This window comes from Ciona intestinalis, chromosome 3 (assembly GCF_000224145.3).
Source record: "Ciona intestinalis chromosome 3, KH, whole genome shotgun sequence".
NCBI classification, from domain to species: Eukaryota; Metazoa; Chordata; class Ascidiacea; order Phlebobranchia; family Cionidae; genus Ciona; species Ciona intestinalis.
In genome coordinates, this window is record NC_020168.2 from 156,115 (window position 1) to 170,677 (window position 14,563).

Below are 14,563 nucleotides of genomic sequence, written 5' to 3' on the forward strand. Positions count from 1 at the left end.
GTTCAAAGTAAACACTCTCGCTTTTACTACACACTACTTTATTACAATAAGAGCCACTAGACCCCTGGATTGCAGGTGCTCAAATTCTACGCCTTTATTTCAACTGCAATGAAAAGAAAACATAATTTCAATGGAAAAGAAAAACTACCTGATTCTGGTTCAATTCGCTCCTAGCTTCGTCCAAGCAGTCAATATTATTGTCGGGAATTTCCATCGATTTTATTTCATTCTCGATTAGTTGTTTAGTTTCCTATAAAAAATATTTAAAATACGGTGATATATATAGTAGGGTTGGGGAAGATGGGACACCGTTTCATTGAATTTTATTGTCTTATTTGATAGTAAAGATATTTGCAAATCTTTGCAATTGAAAGTTAAAAATTGTAACGATTTTCCAACAACAGAAACGGTATTGATATATAGTAGAGTGGGGGAAGATGGGACACCTTTTCATTCTATTTATTCGTCCTATTTGGTAGATTGGTACACAAAGAACGACATTCAAAGAATTATAAAACCATATTCTCACGACTTCCATAGACCGTTGGCAATTGTTTGAAACACCATCAGGATATCGGTACTATGTGCTGAAGGTGTCCCATCTTGCCCAACCCTACTATATTACCAACATTGCAAAAATATTTACGACGGACGTTACCAAAACCTAATTTACCAGTTAAATCACTATGTGTTCGTTTAGTACCTCAATCTCGTCTCTGTATTTGAAACACTTCTCGGTAGCTACGAGTCGTTTCTCTGTTATATTGAGAGCATTCAACACAGACTTGCTGTTGGATGTCCACGTTAATAAACATTCCTGTGTTGAAAGTTTGGTATTAATCACACAGATACATACGTCTTACGTTGTATCACAATATTATATACGTGGTAAATCGTAAGCGGAGACGAGGTGTATAAAAAAACATAACACACTTGGACCCAGAGGTACTGGGTTCAAATCTCGACGCTGCTACTATTGTGGACGTATGTGTCCTTGGGCAAGACACTTAGGAGCAATTGCTCCAACCAAGTTCAGTATCATACAAAAAGTTACATATGTGGTAACTTTTAAAGCGGGCACTAGGTGTATGAAACAAAACACCTTGTTATAAAGACTGTCATTACCCTGCCAAGCGAGGATAGAAAAGTTACATTAATTCTTTCATTAATCCACAATGATAAATAATGTACACATGAAAACGATGAAAATGTACCCAGGGTATTTGGAATATAAGAAAGAGTTGGTCCATTACAAATATTATTACATGTTATTACATATACCACTATTGTGATTATAAAATCTCACGTCACCTGTAAATGCTTCACTTCATCTTGAGGTAAATACTTGGCCAATGAAACCAGGGTTGAACTGAGGAACTCTAGCGCCAACAAGTGGTCCTCTTTGCTGCCAACTATTGACGAGAATTTGGAGCGAAGTTCCTGACGAATAAAATCATATAAACAAATGTGGGTTATTTATTTATGTTTGTATGGTGCGGCAATGACAGTCCTTAAACACGGGTGTTCTGTTTCATACACCTCGTCCCCGCTTACAAGTTACCATGTATGTCATTTAGTAAGAAATTATTTTTTAGGATGTTTTTTTTATATGTGGCTGTCAACTTAGTAAAGCCATATTGGACTAGTGTGTTGGAGCAATTGCCGTGAAATGTAAGGACACATACGCCCACAGTGATAGCGGCCACATATGTACCTTTGAAGGTCATATTTATTCAGCATTACTTACAATTCTGGTCAAACATTATTAATTAAATTTGGGCCACACAAACATTATGAACCACTGCGTAATAGCACCAATCTAAATAAATATAAAGTGACATACTTGAAAGGACACATGGTTTGCGTCAATAGGTTTCTGCACAACTTCCATGACTTCCTCAGCGCTTTTAACCCAAGTTTTCACTCGATCTAACCCAGCGTCAAACTCCTTACGTTTCTCAGGTACTTGGCTTAGTTTACTGTGGAGGTTGAACTTAAGTTAAAATTGTAATATATATGGGTGAGGTATGGATGAACTTCATTTACTCCACAGTTGGCACACTACATGCATTTTTTTTATTTGGTTTAAGTTACTGTGAGCATGGAAGAAATCATATGAATATGAATTATGTAACTTGTTTAGGTGGTGATTGTTTTTCTGTATGAACCAAAAAATACACAGCCAATTACTGAACACTGAGTCGAAGCAATTGCTGTTAAATGTCTTGTCCAAAGAGATATACAATCGATCATCGGTGTTGGTATCGGCATTGAGATTTGAACCTGGTATCCTTTGGTTACAATGGAAATGCGTAACCACAGTAATGCTATGACAAATATCTAGCATGAAGTATAAACACCTGTGTAATCTTTCTTCAGCTGCCAACAACCTCTCATATTCCTCTCTCACATTTGTCAAGCTATCTGCTGCCACCTTCCGGTCATCACCTTCTGGTATTTTCGCCACTAGTTCCTCAGCGTCTTGTATCACCTCACACAACCTGTTCAGTGGTTTGTTGAAGAACTCCTGTGGTAAGAGAATGTAAACGAGTGAATGTAACTTATTTACCCTCATATGGCGGAAAACAACAGTCATTATAACACAGGTGTTCTGTTTCATACACCTCGTGGGCGCTTACAAGTTACCACGTATGTAACTTTATCAGTGTTTATTTTTTGAGAAATTTTTCAGATTTATTGTGAGACTGAAAATTCAAATAACACATAAGTGTGCACTGGGGTAATTGTCGTTAAGTCTATTGCCTCTTGCCCAAGGACACAAACACACCCACAGCCTCAGTGCTAAGCATGGCGCAGCCAGGGGATTTTGGGGGTCGTGACCCCCCCCACCCTTTCCAACCCCCCAAAAAATTTTTTTTTTAAATTAAAAAAAAATTTTTTTTGAAAAAGTTTTTGATTAAAACCCCCCCTCCCTATTTTTTTTCTAGCTGCGCCACTGGTGCTAAGGGCAGGCTTGCAAACCACTGTTTCACGGAGCTATACAAATCTTCCTACCGTATGTTCTTCAATGATAATCTCTGGATTCATCTTCTTCAGTTTCATCTCCTCCTTCTTCATCTGATCCTTGCATTCCTTCATGATCACCACACATTCATCAACTGCTTCAGATATTCTGTGGAGGAATGGAATGTATCAACCATTGTGTAATGGGGCACCAGGTGTATCATTATTGTATGGTATGTTCGGGGGTATATGTGTATTTGCTCCAGCCAGTGTTTTTTTTTGTGTTGTCAAAGTGTACGTCATGCATTAAAATAATCACTGACAAAGTTACATATGTGGGCAACATGTGGAAGAAACAGAACAGACAGTGTTATGTCACAATGGTAAGCGCGCCAACGCTGGCCCAAAGGTTACGGGTTCAGGACTTGATGCTGTTACTATTGTGGGAAATTTATTAGAATCCCCCCTGAAATAAATTACAAACGACGTACTCGTAAGCGGGCATGAGGTGTATAAAACAGAACACCGTGTTATAGCGACTGTTGTTGCTCCATCATGCAAGGATAAATAAGTTACATGCGTAGTAACCCGTAAGCGGGCATGAGGTGTATAAAACAGAACACACATGTTATAGCAACTGTCATAGCCCCGCCACGCGAGTATAAATAAGTTACAACAATTCATACATTATGACGCCACTGCCCATAATTAAACAATCTTACTTTAACTGGAACATTTTGTTCGAAGCTTTCTTCAAAATCGATTGGTATTGTTGCTGTACGTTCTTTGTGACATCATAAACAGAAGATCGTTCCCTCTCGGAGGTTTGAACTTGTCTTAGTTGGTTGCTTGCTTGGAGAAAATCTGTGATGGGGGATTTATCAACGTCCGAGAAAAAATCCTGGGAATTCAGAAATATGATTTGAGTGAAAATTTCAGAAACACAAGTTACTAAAACAAGAGTATTATATCCATCAGTGGTGCAGTCAGGGGGGGGTCTCGTGAAAAAAATTTTTTGATTAAAACCCTCTTATTTTTTTTCAGGCTGCGCCACTGATATCCAGTGCTGTGGCACAAAGGTTGGACTAAAACTTAAGGCAGTAAGATAAGAAGATACGAATATGAGGCTTGACCTTTCTACCATTGTAGGTGTATTTGTCTTAAACATTTAACACCAATTGCTCCAACCCAGTAGTCACTAATGAGTTGGAGCAATTGCCAAACATACAGAAAACTGGTCATGTACAAAGTTATGTATGTAGTAACTTGTAATAACACGAAGGGTATGAAATAAAACACCAGCAACCCATGTTATAACGCCTGCCGCTGCCCGTCACACAAGAATGAATAAGTAACATTAACACACACCTGATGCACACTCATTCTTTCCCGTGCAGGTTGTGCTGTTGTTTGTAAAACTTCATCTGACTTTTCCATCCACCTCTGCATTGCACCGAGACTAGCTCGGTATTTCCTCAAAGCTTCCGTGCCCGATTTTAACCTTGGTTTCCACTCTGCTGATTGCTGGGTGCATAACTGGAGTCGAGCAGTGGATTCGGTCACTTTATCATGGAGAGGGTTGATCTGCATGCCTGTGTATTAAAACATAGTTAATAGATAACAATATTTTTAAAAACTATAAAAAAAATACATAATGCAAAAAAATATTTTTTTCAACCAATAAATTTATGGTATCACTAAAAAATCATTGTATATTTTGAATTTTAAAAATCTTTTAGTAGCTCACCAGGGACAGACAGACTTAAAAAGTGTAGTCAATTGATAAAGTTATGATAGTATCAATTTAGTATCACCTAAATACCATCATATATTTTAAGAAGAGGCCTCTATATGCTTTGGTGTTGCTAACACGTGTGTTGTGCGATTATACCCAAGTATTCCGGTATCACCGCTGAGTAACTTACCTGGTACTGACAGTCGTTGAATAACTGCGATGTTTTGACTTAAACGACCCAACTTTTTCTGTTGTTCTTCAGTACTTGAGAAAAATTTCTGTAGATAAAGATAGAACAGCGTTAGTTTTGTCATTCATGTTAACAAATGTAGGTTTAGCAGCCACGCTTTTATTTGACACTTTTCCTTAAGAATTTGTACCTACAATGTGATTTAATGACTGGAGTTTTGTTGTTAATACCTTTCTCTTCATTGTTTTAATTAATTTAATTTAGGATATTATCAGGAGCTTTTTAACCTAATTATGAAATATACACTCCCAAACACCAAGTTAACAACATATATTATCAGAAGAGATCATATTGTTAAAAAATACAGTCAAAATATCTCCAAAATTTATGTTTATTTACATATATGATCAAACAAAGGTTATGCTGTTAAAAAATGCAATTAAAGAATCTCCACAAATTATGTTTATTTTTACACATCACCTGATGTGATGAATACATGGTTTCCATGTCACTTTGTGGTTGTTTGTATGAAGTCAACAAACCTTCTGCATCATCCAACCATTCATTCAACGATTCCAAATCTTGGTCGACATTTTGAAGAGGTTCTAACATGTCGGCGCAACTTGTCGCGCCCTGTGCCGTGCTACGACGCACCTGTAAAGTCACAATCGTTAAAAGGGGGGGGCATTTTTTTATTTTTAGGGTGTTCTATTTTTAGACCAGAAATGGTTCGTTACCCCAACATTGTATATGCACACTCTATTCTATATGGGTGTGGTACCACAGTAGGTCATGGGACATGAGATTTAGACAATAGTTAGCCAATTACCCCAACATTGTATATGCACGTTCTATTCTATACGGATGAGGTCCTACAGTGTGACATGCCTTGGGACCGAAGATTTAGGGCAAAGTTTCCGCATTGTATCTCATATGGAAGTTTTATTCTACTTTAACAGTGCACTACTTAAACACTTTTCAACGCACGACTTTCGTTTTTCCCAAGTACAAGACACTAAACAATCCACAAACATTCATGACAAATACATACTTGTACAAGGCGGTCCTTCACTGATGTCATCGTATTAAGCATGGCAGAAACATTCTTGGGTTCGGTGTCTTTCACCAAACTTTGCGCTACTTTACTGATGGTTTTGAATTGTTCTTCAACCTCAGTTGTTTCGTCGCCAATATCCTGGTAAAGTTTATTAAAGTATTCTATTCTATAGAGGTGACGTCTTACAGCGAGGTACGCCATGGTATTTAGACCAAGAGTTGCCCATTACCCAACATTGTATATGCACATTCTATATGGGTGAGGTCCTTTAGGTCACATTCGACTCTATTACCACCAACACCCTAACTCCTTACAGGACCATACATTGGTATTCTATATGGGTGAGGTACTCGTCAAAAGACCTAGGATTAAGGTAGTATTTGGCCCATTACCCTTACACATAGGGTGCTACAACTCAGTAAAAAGAATGTCCACTAGTGTCTTGCCCAAGGACACACATGCCAAAAATAATAGCCATGTTGAGCATAAAACCGTGTAATCGGATACAATGCAAGCCCTTAACTACTAAGAAACAGTGCCGAACCTGTATTAACAATTAAAATACAATATGAACATATAACTTCATGTTTCCACAATACCTGAAAATCCTGCAGTTGTTCTTTAACAGCCTCTGTTGTGATTGGCTGAGGTTGTGACAACGCCCCTTCTACATGGTCCAACCACTTTGTGAGCCTCGTAACTCCGGATTCAAAATCTTCCCGTCGCTTTGTGATGTCATAATCACTCATTAATTTCTCACAGTTGGTGAAAACTTGTATGGCGGGCTCGTTGACTCGTGACAAATCATCTTCAATGGCATGTGCCGTGGCATCATCACATACCTCAGTAAGGTACTTGCCACTTTCATTTATGGATTGGAACACGGCAGCCCATCTCTGCCAGTCTTCAAAGAACTCCTAAACACAAAGTTGGAAACATTACATAAAAATGGATAAACTGTTTTGGCCATGCATATTGTAACTCAGAAAGGATCTTCCGAATAAATAAAAGTGACTTATTCATCATGAATGAATAAAAACAACTTATTTATCCACACGTGGTTGGGCAACAACATAACACAGGTGTTCAGTTCCATGCACCTCATGCCGCTTACAAATTACCACGTAACATAACATAAAAACAGCCAAAATTTAAATAAGTTCCTCCCGTTCTTTATTATAACCACACATTTTAAGGCTTTTTTAAAATTATACAGCTTTAAATATTGCACACAACACCCTTAATAATAAAAAATCAACATAAGCAAAATTATTTAATAACAACTTACAGTCTTCCTATTATCATCCTGATCGCCCAACACGTCCTCTGCATCTGCCAACCATCGATCAAAACTCTTCTTACATTTCTCATACTCCCTCCACCTCTCACTTGCTTCCTCCAATGTATTTTTAGCATCCAATATCTGAGCACACACAGCTTTCGTCTGCCATGTGAACTACGTGTTAGTTTTCATTGCATTTTAGCATTTAAGTTAATCGTGTGTTGTTACTGCTTTAGAATTTAGCGTATATTCGTATGGATGGAAATATATTCGTATGGATATATTTCCATCCATATGGATATATTTCCATCCATACGTATGGATGGAAAGAATAAATGAATGTAACTTATTGATGGAATTAGTTGTAAGATGAATGTGATGCACTAAAGGAGCTTATATATATTATTATGAATGAATGTAACTTATTTACACTCGCGTAGCAGTCAACAACAGTCGCTATAACATGGGTATTCTGTTTTATACACATTGTGCCTGCTTATGAGTTATATTAGTGACCACTTGGAGCAATTGCTGGTAAGTGTCTTGCCCAAGGACACATAGTCAATATCCAATTTATATTTTCCAACGATGAACCACAAAATTTGCCAATATTCAAACTCTTATCCCCCACCTGTTCATCCTTATCCGACAGAAACTTCCTGATCGCTTCCACCTCATGTGCAGGTATCTGTTCATCAGACCTCAGGTAATTTTCCCCATGTTTTTGAACGTTACGTAACGTGTCTTCTAACTGCTCCAACAACTTATCATCGATCACAGTGCTCTGTATGATGTTATAATGATGGTAAATAGAACCTAGTGGCCACTAATAGGTTGTAGCTCATTAGACATGGTAACCAAAGGATAACGGGTTTGATGCTCGATACTGATACCATGTTGATGGCGAAAGTGTCCTTGTGCAAAGACACTTAAAGGAGAACTGATGTTAAACTTTACAATGGGTATACAAATAGGCCTTACTGAGCTGAACGTACAATTCCAATCGTTCTATTTAAAAAAATTATCATTTCTAACTATAAATGCTCAATTTGAACATTTGGAAATAAATCCACAAAAAAGACAGTCGTTATAGTGGGTGATCAACTTTATGAATTTTTGCACGACCATTATAGCAAGCACCTTATAATCGTTGACGAGTTTTTCCACAGATCTGCGATCACCGTGTCTAACTGTCCAATCAGAGAGCTTGGATTCTGCACGGTTGAGTTGGTGCAACAACCGATGTTTATTTTCAGTGAATTCAAGTTTTGAAACTCGGTGTGCTGATGCGGTTGTAAGAGCTGGGTGGAAATATAAAGACATTAATATTCAATTAATGTTGTTGTTGCTCCCAGGTAAAAAGTAAGATTTTTATTTTCAAAAATATGTATACAGTACTGTGGTGTAAGATGGATACCAGTAGCATATAATATCCCATATTTCCTAAATGTGTTATTAACAACAATAGATAGCGATTCAGCTGCTTCGCTTTATGTAATAACTTCCCTGAAAATTGTCTGTAAACAGCTGTTAATGGGATATATAACTACAATAACATGATACGAGTATAAACCCTTCCATAAAAAGACTTTAATAGTCCACAATAAGAATTATATACCGGCGAATCTGTCAGACATTTCTTCCAGTTGTTCAAGCGGGATGGAATGCCCGGTGAACCTGTGAGCTCGACGTTGCTTCTGGAACGCTTGTAACATCGGGTTCATGTCCTTAAATATTGACTGTGGGAGAAATGGATGAGTCGGTAATATATTTTTTAATTTTCAGTTTTTCTTTGTGTATTGCTTGCACTGTGTGTATGTATAAGAAACCACAAATATGTACTTTCATAAACCACAATTATACAAACACACCAGACACTACTACATCTGAACAGAAGCAACATTTTCAGATCAGGATTGTTTTTTTTTGTTGTGTTTTAACACATAATATAATGGCCAATACATAATATATATGGTATCATGGCTAATATAAACCAAGTTCCACCACCCCCACCTTATGCTTCTTCATCTGTTCGTTTATAACTTCGGCCATCTCTTCTTCATCGCTGACTTCATTAATAGGAAGTCCTTCATCAATGGCGGCCTCAGCTTGATGCAACCACGAACCAACTTCGCCAAGTTGTCCCGGCAACCGACTATCCAGTTCACGAGCCCAACGCTGATAGAAAACAAAAGTGTGAAAGATGGATATCGCATACAATTTATTCATTTTTTTTTAAATACAGCCTTATCCATTGATTCAAATTGTAATGCACTCGTAAAAAGCACAATTCCGGGCAATTCCAATGTCATTAATGTGTTCGCATACTGAGGTTTAGGACGGAGTCAAACGAATCACATGAACGACAGACAAACTGGGCCCTGGATGTTAAGCAAGTTGTTTGTTAAGCATCTGCCTAAAGGCCAGAGTCCTTGACAGTTATCTCATCCATATAGAATAAATCTAATAATAGACCAAGCAAAACTAGACTTACTCTAACAGAATTGACAACTTTATGCGACAAGTTGTCAAGAACTTGGATTTGATCCTCGGTTATAGAAGGGGATTCCCCGGTGGTCCATTTGTCATGAAGCAGTTTGACCTAAAGCAAGTTTTATATTTGTATATATATTTAATTGCATGTAAAAGAAATGGTGTTTGGTGCTGTGGTTTAGTGATAAGTTGCTTGCATTGCTATACTGGGTTCAATGCTCAATACTGATAAGACACTTAACGAACATTGCTTCGACTCAGTGGTCACTAAGAAGATGTAGCACTCTGGGTGTCAGAGTAATAGGCTAACTCTGGCCTAAATCCCAGGTTGCCTTACGTGACACTTTGTAGGACTTTATTGAATTGACAATGCTAATTGCGGAATATATCTAATGAATGAATGCAAGTTGCAGCAACAAGCCTTGAATCCATAATCTCTGGGTTAGAGGCAGACACATTGGCCACTTTACCACTTCACTGGTGAAACTTATCAATAAAACTTACTTGTTCCAATTTATGAGCGAGTTCAGATCTTAGTGCTCGTTGTCCTAAATAATCCTGTTGTCGGTATTTATGGAGTTTATGAACGTCGTTTAACGTTGAATCTGTGTCGGAGAACCACGACATTACATCCTCGTAATGCAGAACGTCATCGTCAACCTTGGGAAGTGTGTTGGATACAGTTATATAAAGTTGAATAAAGATAATGTGTTGGTTATATAACCTACCCAAACATTTATGTAATCTATACAGTTATGTATATTTATCGTAACTTGTGCTACTTCGTTTATAATATCTTTGGCAAGTTTACATACTGCTGTTAAAGTCTCTTTTAATATGACCTTATTATATTCTATGTGGGTGAGGTCCCTGCCGATCACCTGGGCCTATTACCCCAAAAATATATGGCCTTAGAAGGAGCATCAAACCCCGCATATAGTGAAGTGAATTCATACTGAGCTGCTAATGTATATTTAAACAAATTATACATAATTATAGTAAATTACATAGTAATTTGCTTTAATTAAATAATACGACCCAACAATTTAATGTTAGAAATAAAGTGGAAAACAAATTACCCGTGGTGCGTCCGTTTCTTCCTCCCCGGAAGTCCCGTATTGTTTAACGAACTGCGCTACGTACGTCATTATCGACTTCTCGTCTGGTCGGTCTACATCAACATCTGTGAAAATAAGATTTGTAAAATCAGTGGCTGGTTGGTTGTGGTGTAGTGGTTAGATGTGTGGTGGTCAGCGTCCCTGCCTCTAACTTGGAGGTTATGGGTTCAAAGCATGTCCCTGCTACCATTGTGAGCATATATGTCCTTGGGCAAGACATATTGGCAATGATTCAATCCAAGTAGTCCCTTATTGATTGTCTAAATTGTTGGTGATTAGCGAGCCTGTTTCTAACCCAGAGGTTATGGGTTCAAGGCTTGTCCCTTCTACCATTGTGGTTGCTGATATAATTGCATTTAACACCGCGTCAAAGAGTGGGCATCCTACTACAGGTGAATTCCCTTTTCTACAAATTTTATTCTATTCGCTGCTGCTATCATTGTGAGGGTATGTGACTTTAGGCAAGACACTGAACACTAATTGCTGCAACCCAGTGGTCCTTTATGGGTTTTCAAAAATTTCAGCCCTACATTCTAAAAAAATCCCCCCCAAAGGGACTTGAGTTTCGCTGACGTGTTATCAAAGCAAAAGCTTCACCGCGTCAGCTTATTGTTACCACATAATACAACTTAGCTTTGCTTTAAAATGAAGAGCAAACAATTGTAACAAAGGATTAAAAAGAAATCAGTGACGAATATTGGTGTGAATAGTTAAAGATATGTGTGTGTGGTAATTAAATGTTAACCTCATAAAGTTAAAATAAAAAGTAAATTAAGAAAGGGAAAAATTCGTAATGTTTCTAACATAGAATTGGAATTGTTTTACTGGTAAAATTTAAGTTTTTAAAATTGTTAAAACTTACAAAATTTAAGAAGTATGAAATAGGCTTGAATATAAACATTAAAAAATCCCACACTAAATATATGATTTAAAATAAAGCGACAATTTCTAAAGACTATTTTAACAAAATCGTATGTTTTTGATATTTCAGTTATTTCTATACTTACAAGGCGCATGTGGCTTGGTAACTACAACAACAAAAGGACAAATATAAGTTAACCTTGAATAGGCAAACATGGTAGAATGGGTTATCAAGAACTGCATTGTGTTGTTGAATAAACATTCCGTTTGTTATTTCAACAAAGGAAGAAAGAAAGCTAACCAACATTATCGGGTTATACAAGTTACATAAAACAATAAACAAAAGCCATTTAGGATGATACCAGATGTTTTGTCAAATAACAATCAACAAAATGCTCACTCCTATTCAAACAATTTATAGCTTAACTCATATTAAGTCTGCGTGGATAGGTGTGATTGTTTAGAAATCAAATTACAAGTTTGGCTTGTAATATTATGATGGTGTTTAAAATGATCATTGTTAAATGAATTGAATAAACCTAGCTGTACATAAAAGTCACTACAAGCAGTTAACAACACAACTGTTTCACGGAGTCAAGTGGAAGTTAATAATATTTGATAAATCGATCGAATGTTATTGATTCGACAAATTAAGAAGTCTCAGGAATACAAGTGCCATTCAACAACAATTGAATATTTGTTATGATCATGTTAATAATACGATTTATTATAATGGTTGGATACAACACACTTGGGATGTTTGATTGACAGGTGGGGCATGATGCAGCTGGTAGAAGTTAATGGTTATCGTGTCCACATGTTGATGTACAACATGGTGTTTGACATGATTTTGTTATTTGAAAATTAAACTTGATTTACCATTGTTAGTTATACTTCTACAGTATGACATCGACTGCTAAATTTGTATTGTTAGTAGTCGCGAAAATGCTGAATGCAAAACTAATGGCAGCCATTTTGAAGGATGTTGTGGCAATGAGCCAACTCTGACCTAAACCCCATGTCGCATAGCGTGGCATTTCATGAGTGGTACGTCTTACGCATGCATTCAGAAAACAAAATCAACCAACTAACTTAATAAGCGTTTTTCTAAAACACATTGCCATTATTCCCAGGTGTATATAAAGTACCAAGCTCACTCACAAACACATGCATACCAAACAACACAAGCATCCACACAAACAAAATTAGTAAAACATTTCTCCAAAAAGCATTGCTATTATTCCCAGTTGTTTTCAATAAATTTACAAAATCTACCTTCAGACAAAACAACTAAGTTAAAAAACAAAACAAAACAAAATTTTACAAAACAAAATTTCGACAAAAAGGTTTGAAAACAAAATTTTACAAAACAAAATTTAACAAAACACAATTTACAAAACAAGGTTTACCTTCAGGATCCAAGAGCCTTGGTATCCCCAGATGTTTTTGAGCGGTATGGAACGCTGATTCGAGGTTCTGCCGGTTTGTGGCTCGTCTTATTTCATCGACGTCCACTAGATCAGGGTTGATGGTATGGATCATACTGTGGAAGGCTCTACCATCCCTCCAACTTGGACCAAAGTCTTTCACAACAACATCTAGCTCAGGTGGTTTGCTGTGGAGAATATTCACTGTAAGTATAGTAGGGTGGGGAAAGATGGGACACCTTTTCATTCTATTTTCTTGTCATATTTATTAGTATACAAAAACATTCAAAGAACTATTTAACCATATCCTTACGACTTCCACAGATTGTTGTTGATTATTTTAAAAACGATAAGGATATTTGGATATTATGCGCTAAAGGTGTCTCGTCTTCCTATACCCTACTATATATATATAAACCTAGAGATCACAGGGTCAATTGTAGGGATGTGCCGAGCCGAGCCCGAACTCAAAAGCTCGTGCCCGAGCGTCTCCTTTTTTGACGCTCGGCGCTCGGCTAAAAACTGGGCCGAGCGCCGAGCCTAATGCTATAATGTTGCACGCGAGAGCGAAAAATATTAAAAATGAAAAAAGTGAAGCTACTAAGAGATAACGAGACTAGTCAGCGTAGCTTTCTCTTTAATTATTTTTCGTTCGTTGTGAATTTGCTCTCTCGCAAGTAACGAATCGCAACGTCAGCGAATTTGCCCGTATCGAATTACAGCAGGTGTCGAATTACACGAGCGCCCAATGTTTTCGTATCACATTTTAAATAAAAAGCCAAAAACTCTTAAACTTTTTTATAATGAAATAATATAAATTGCTGCAACCACGGTTTTGCAACCACAGGGTTTTGCAACCCCTAAGCCACCTTCACCGCAGACACGCACGCAGCCAGAAAGTGCTAAGACGCACACACACGCGTTGCATTCAATATAACATTCCTTCGCTTGGAATTAGAACAATTTTTCATTCAATTGTTACGACACGTGTCCTATCGCAACGTAACTATTAATTATGACGTTTTATAATATAACAATCGGGAGGAATGTGCCCACTGCCCAAGTTGGGCAGCCCAACCAACCACGAGATCAAAACATCGTGTATCAGCGTCACATTTTTACACTCTGCGCCGGCGTATGAAATAAAGGAAGACGCATGCGGTAGCATACATTCCACACGTAACAAACGAAGCAATCGTTGTGAATTTATTCTCGTGAAAAATGACGTAATGAAACTCTGGTTCTCGTGCGGCGCCATCAAACGATGTTTTTTGGCTTCTGTCCAAGCTCGACCGGGACGATACTATGTAATATCATATTACAATTTATGTTGGTTCCAATTTACTGATAGCGTCGCTCCTCGCTCTTATATTTGCACCAATTAAAATTCACATAACCGCGATTTACCTGCATTTAAACTAATCATCAGAAACAAA

The 14,563-nt window shown here is 37.4% G+C and overlaps 1 protein-coding gene across 1 annotated transcript in view; it reads right to left on the minus strand.

Annotated features, from left to right (window-relative positions):
• LOC100181629 (nesprin-1) overlaps positions 1–14,563 on the minus strand; it is a 108,649-nt gene that overhangs the window by 87,829 nt on the left and 6,257 nt on the right. The window contains exons 9-29 of the mRNA XM_026833916.1: positions 13,110–13,315; positions 10,801–10,904; positions 10,226–10,381; positions 9,723–9,830; positions 9,242–9,406; positions 8,847–8,967; positions 8,369–8,529; positions 7,860–8,012; positions 7,235–7,390; positions 6,546–6,863; positions 5,941–6,084; positions 5,370–5,543; positions 4,890–4,977; positions 4,333–4,556; positions 3,687–3,865; positions 3,016–3,133; positions 2,361–2,527; positions 1,844–1,979; positions 1,312–1,440; positions 704–817; positions 149–250 (exon numbers count right to left, since the gene is read on the minus strand). Coding sequence (XP_026689717.1) covers positions 149–250; positions 704–817; positions 1,312–1,440; positions 1,844–1,979; positions 2,361–2,527; positions 3,016–3,133; positions 3,687–3,865; positions 4,333–4,556; positions 4,890–4,977; positions 5,370–5,543; positions 5,941–6,084; positions 6,546–6,863; positions 7,235–7,390; positions 7,860–8,012; positions 8,369–8,529; positions 8,847–8,967; positions 9,242–9,406; positions 9,723–9,830; positions 10,226–10,381; positions 10,801–10,904; positions 13,110–13,315 — 3,223 coding nt within the window. The remainder of the gene's footprint in view (positions 1–148; positions 251–703; positions 818–1,311; positions 1,441–1,843; positions 1,980–2,360; positions 2,528–3,015; positions 3,134–3,686; positions 3,866–4,332; positions 4,557–4,889; positions 4,978–5,369; positions 5,544–5,940; positions 6,085–6,545; positions 6,864–7,234; positions 7,391–7,859; positions 8,013–8,368; positions 8,530–8,846; positions 8,968–9,241; positions 9,407–9,722; positions 9,831–10,225; positions 10,382–10,800; positions 10,905–13,109; positions 13,316–14,563) is intronic.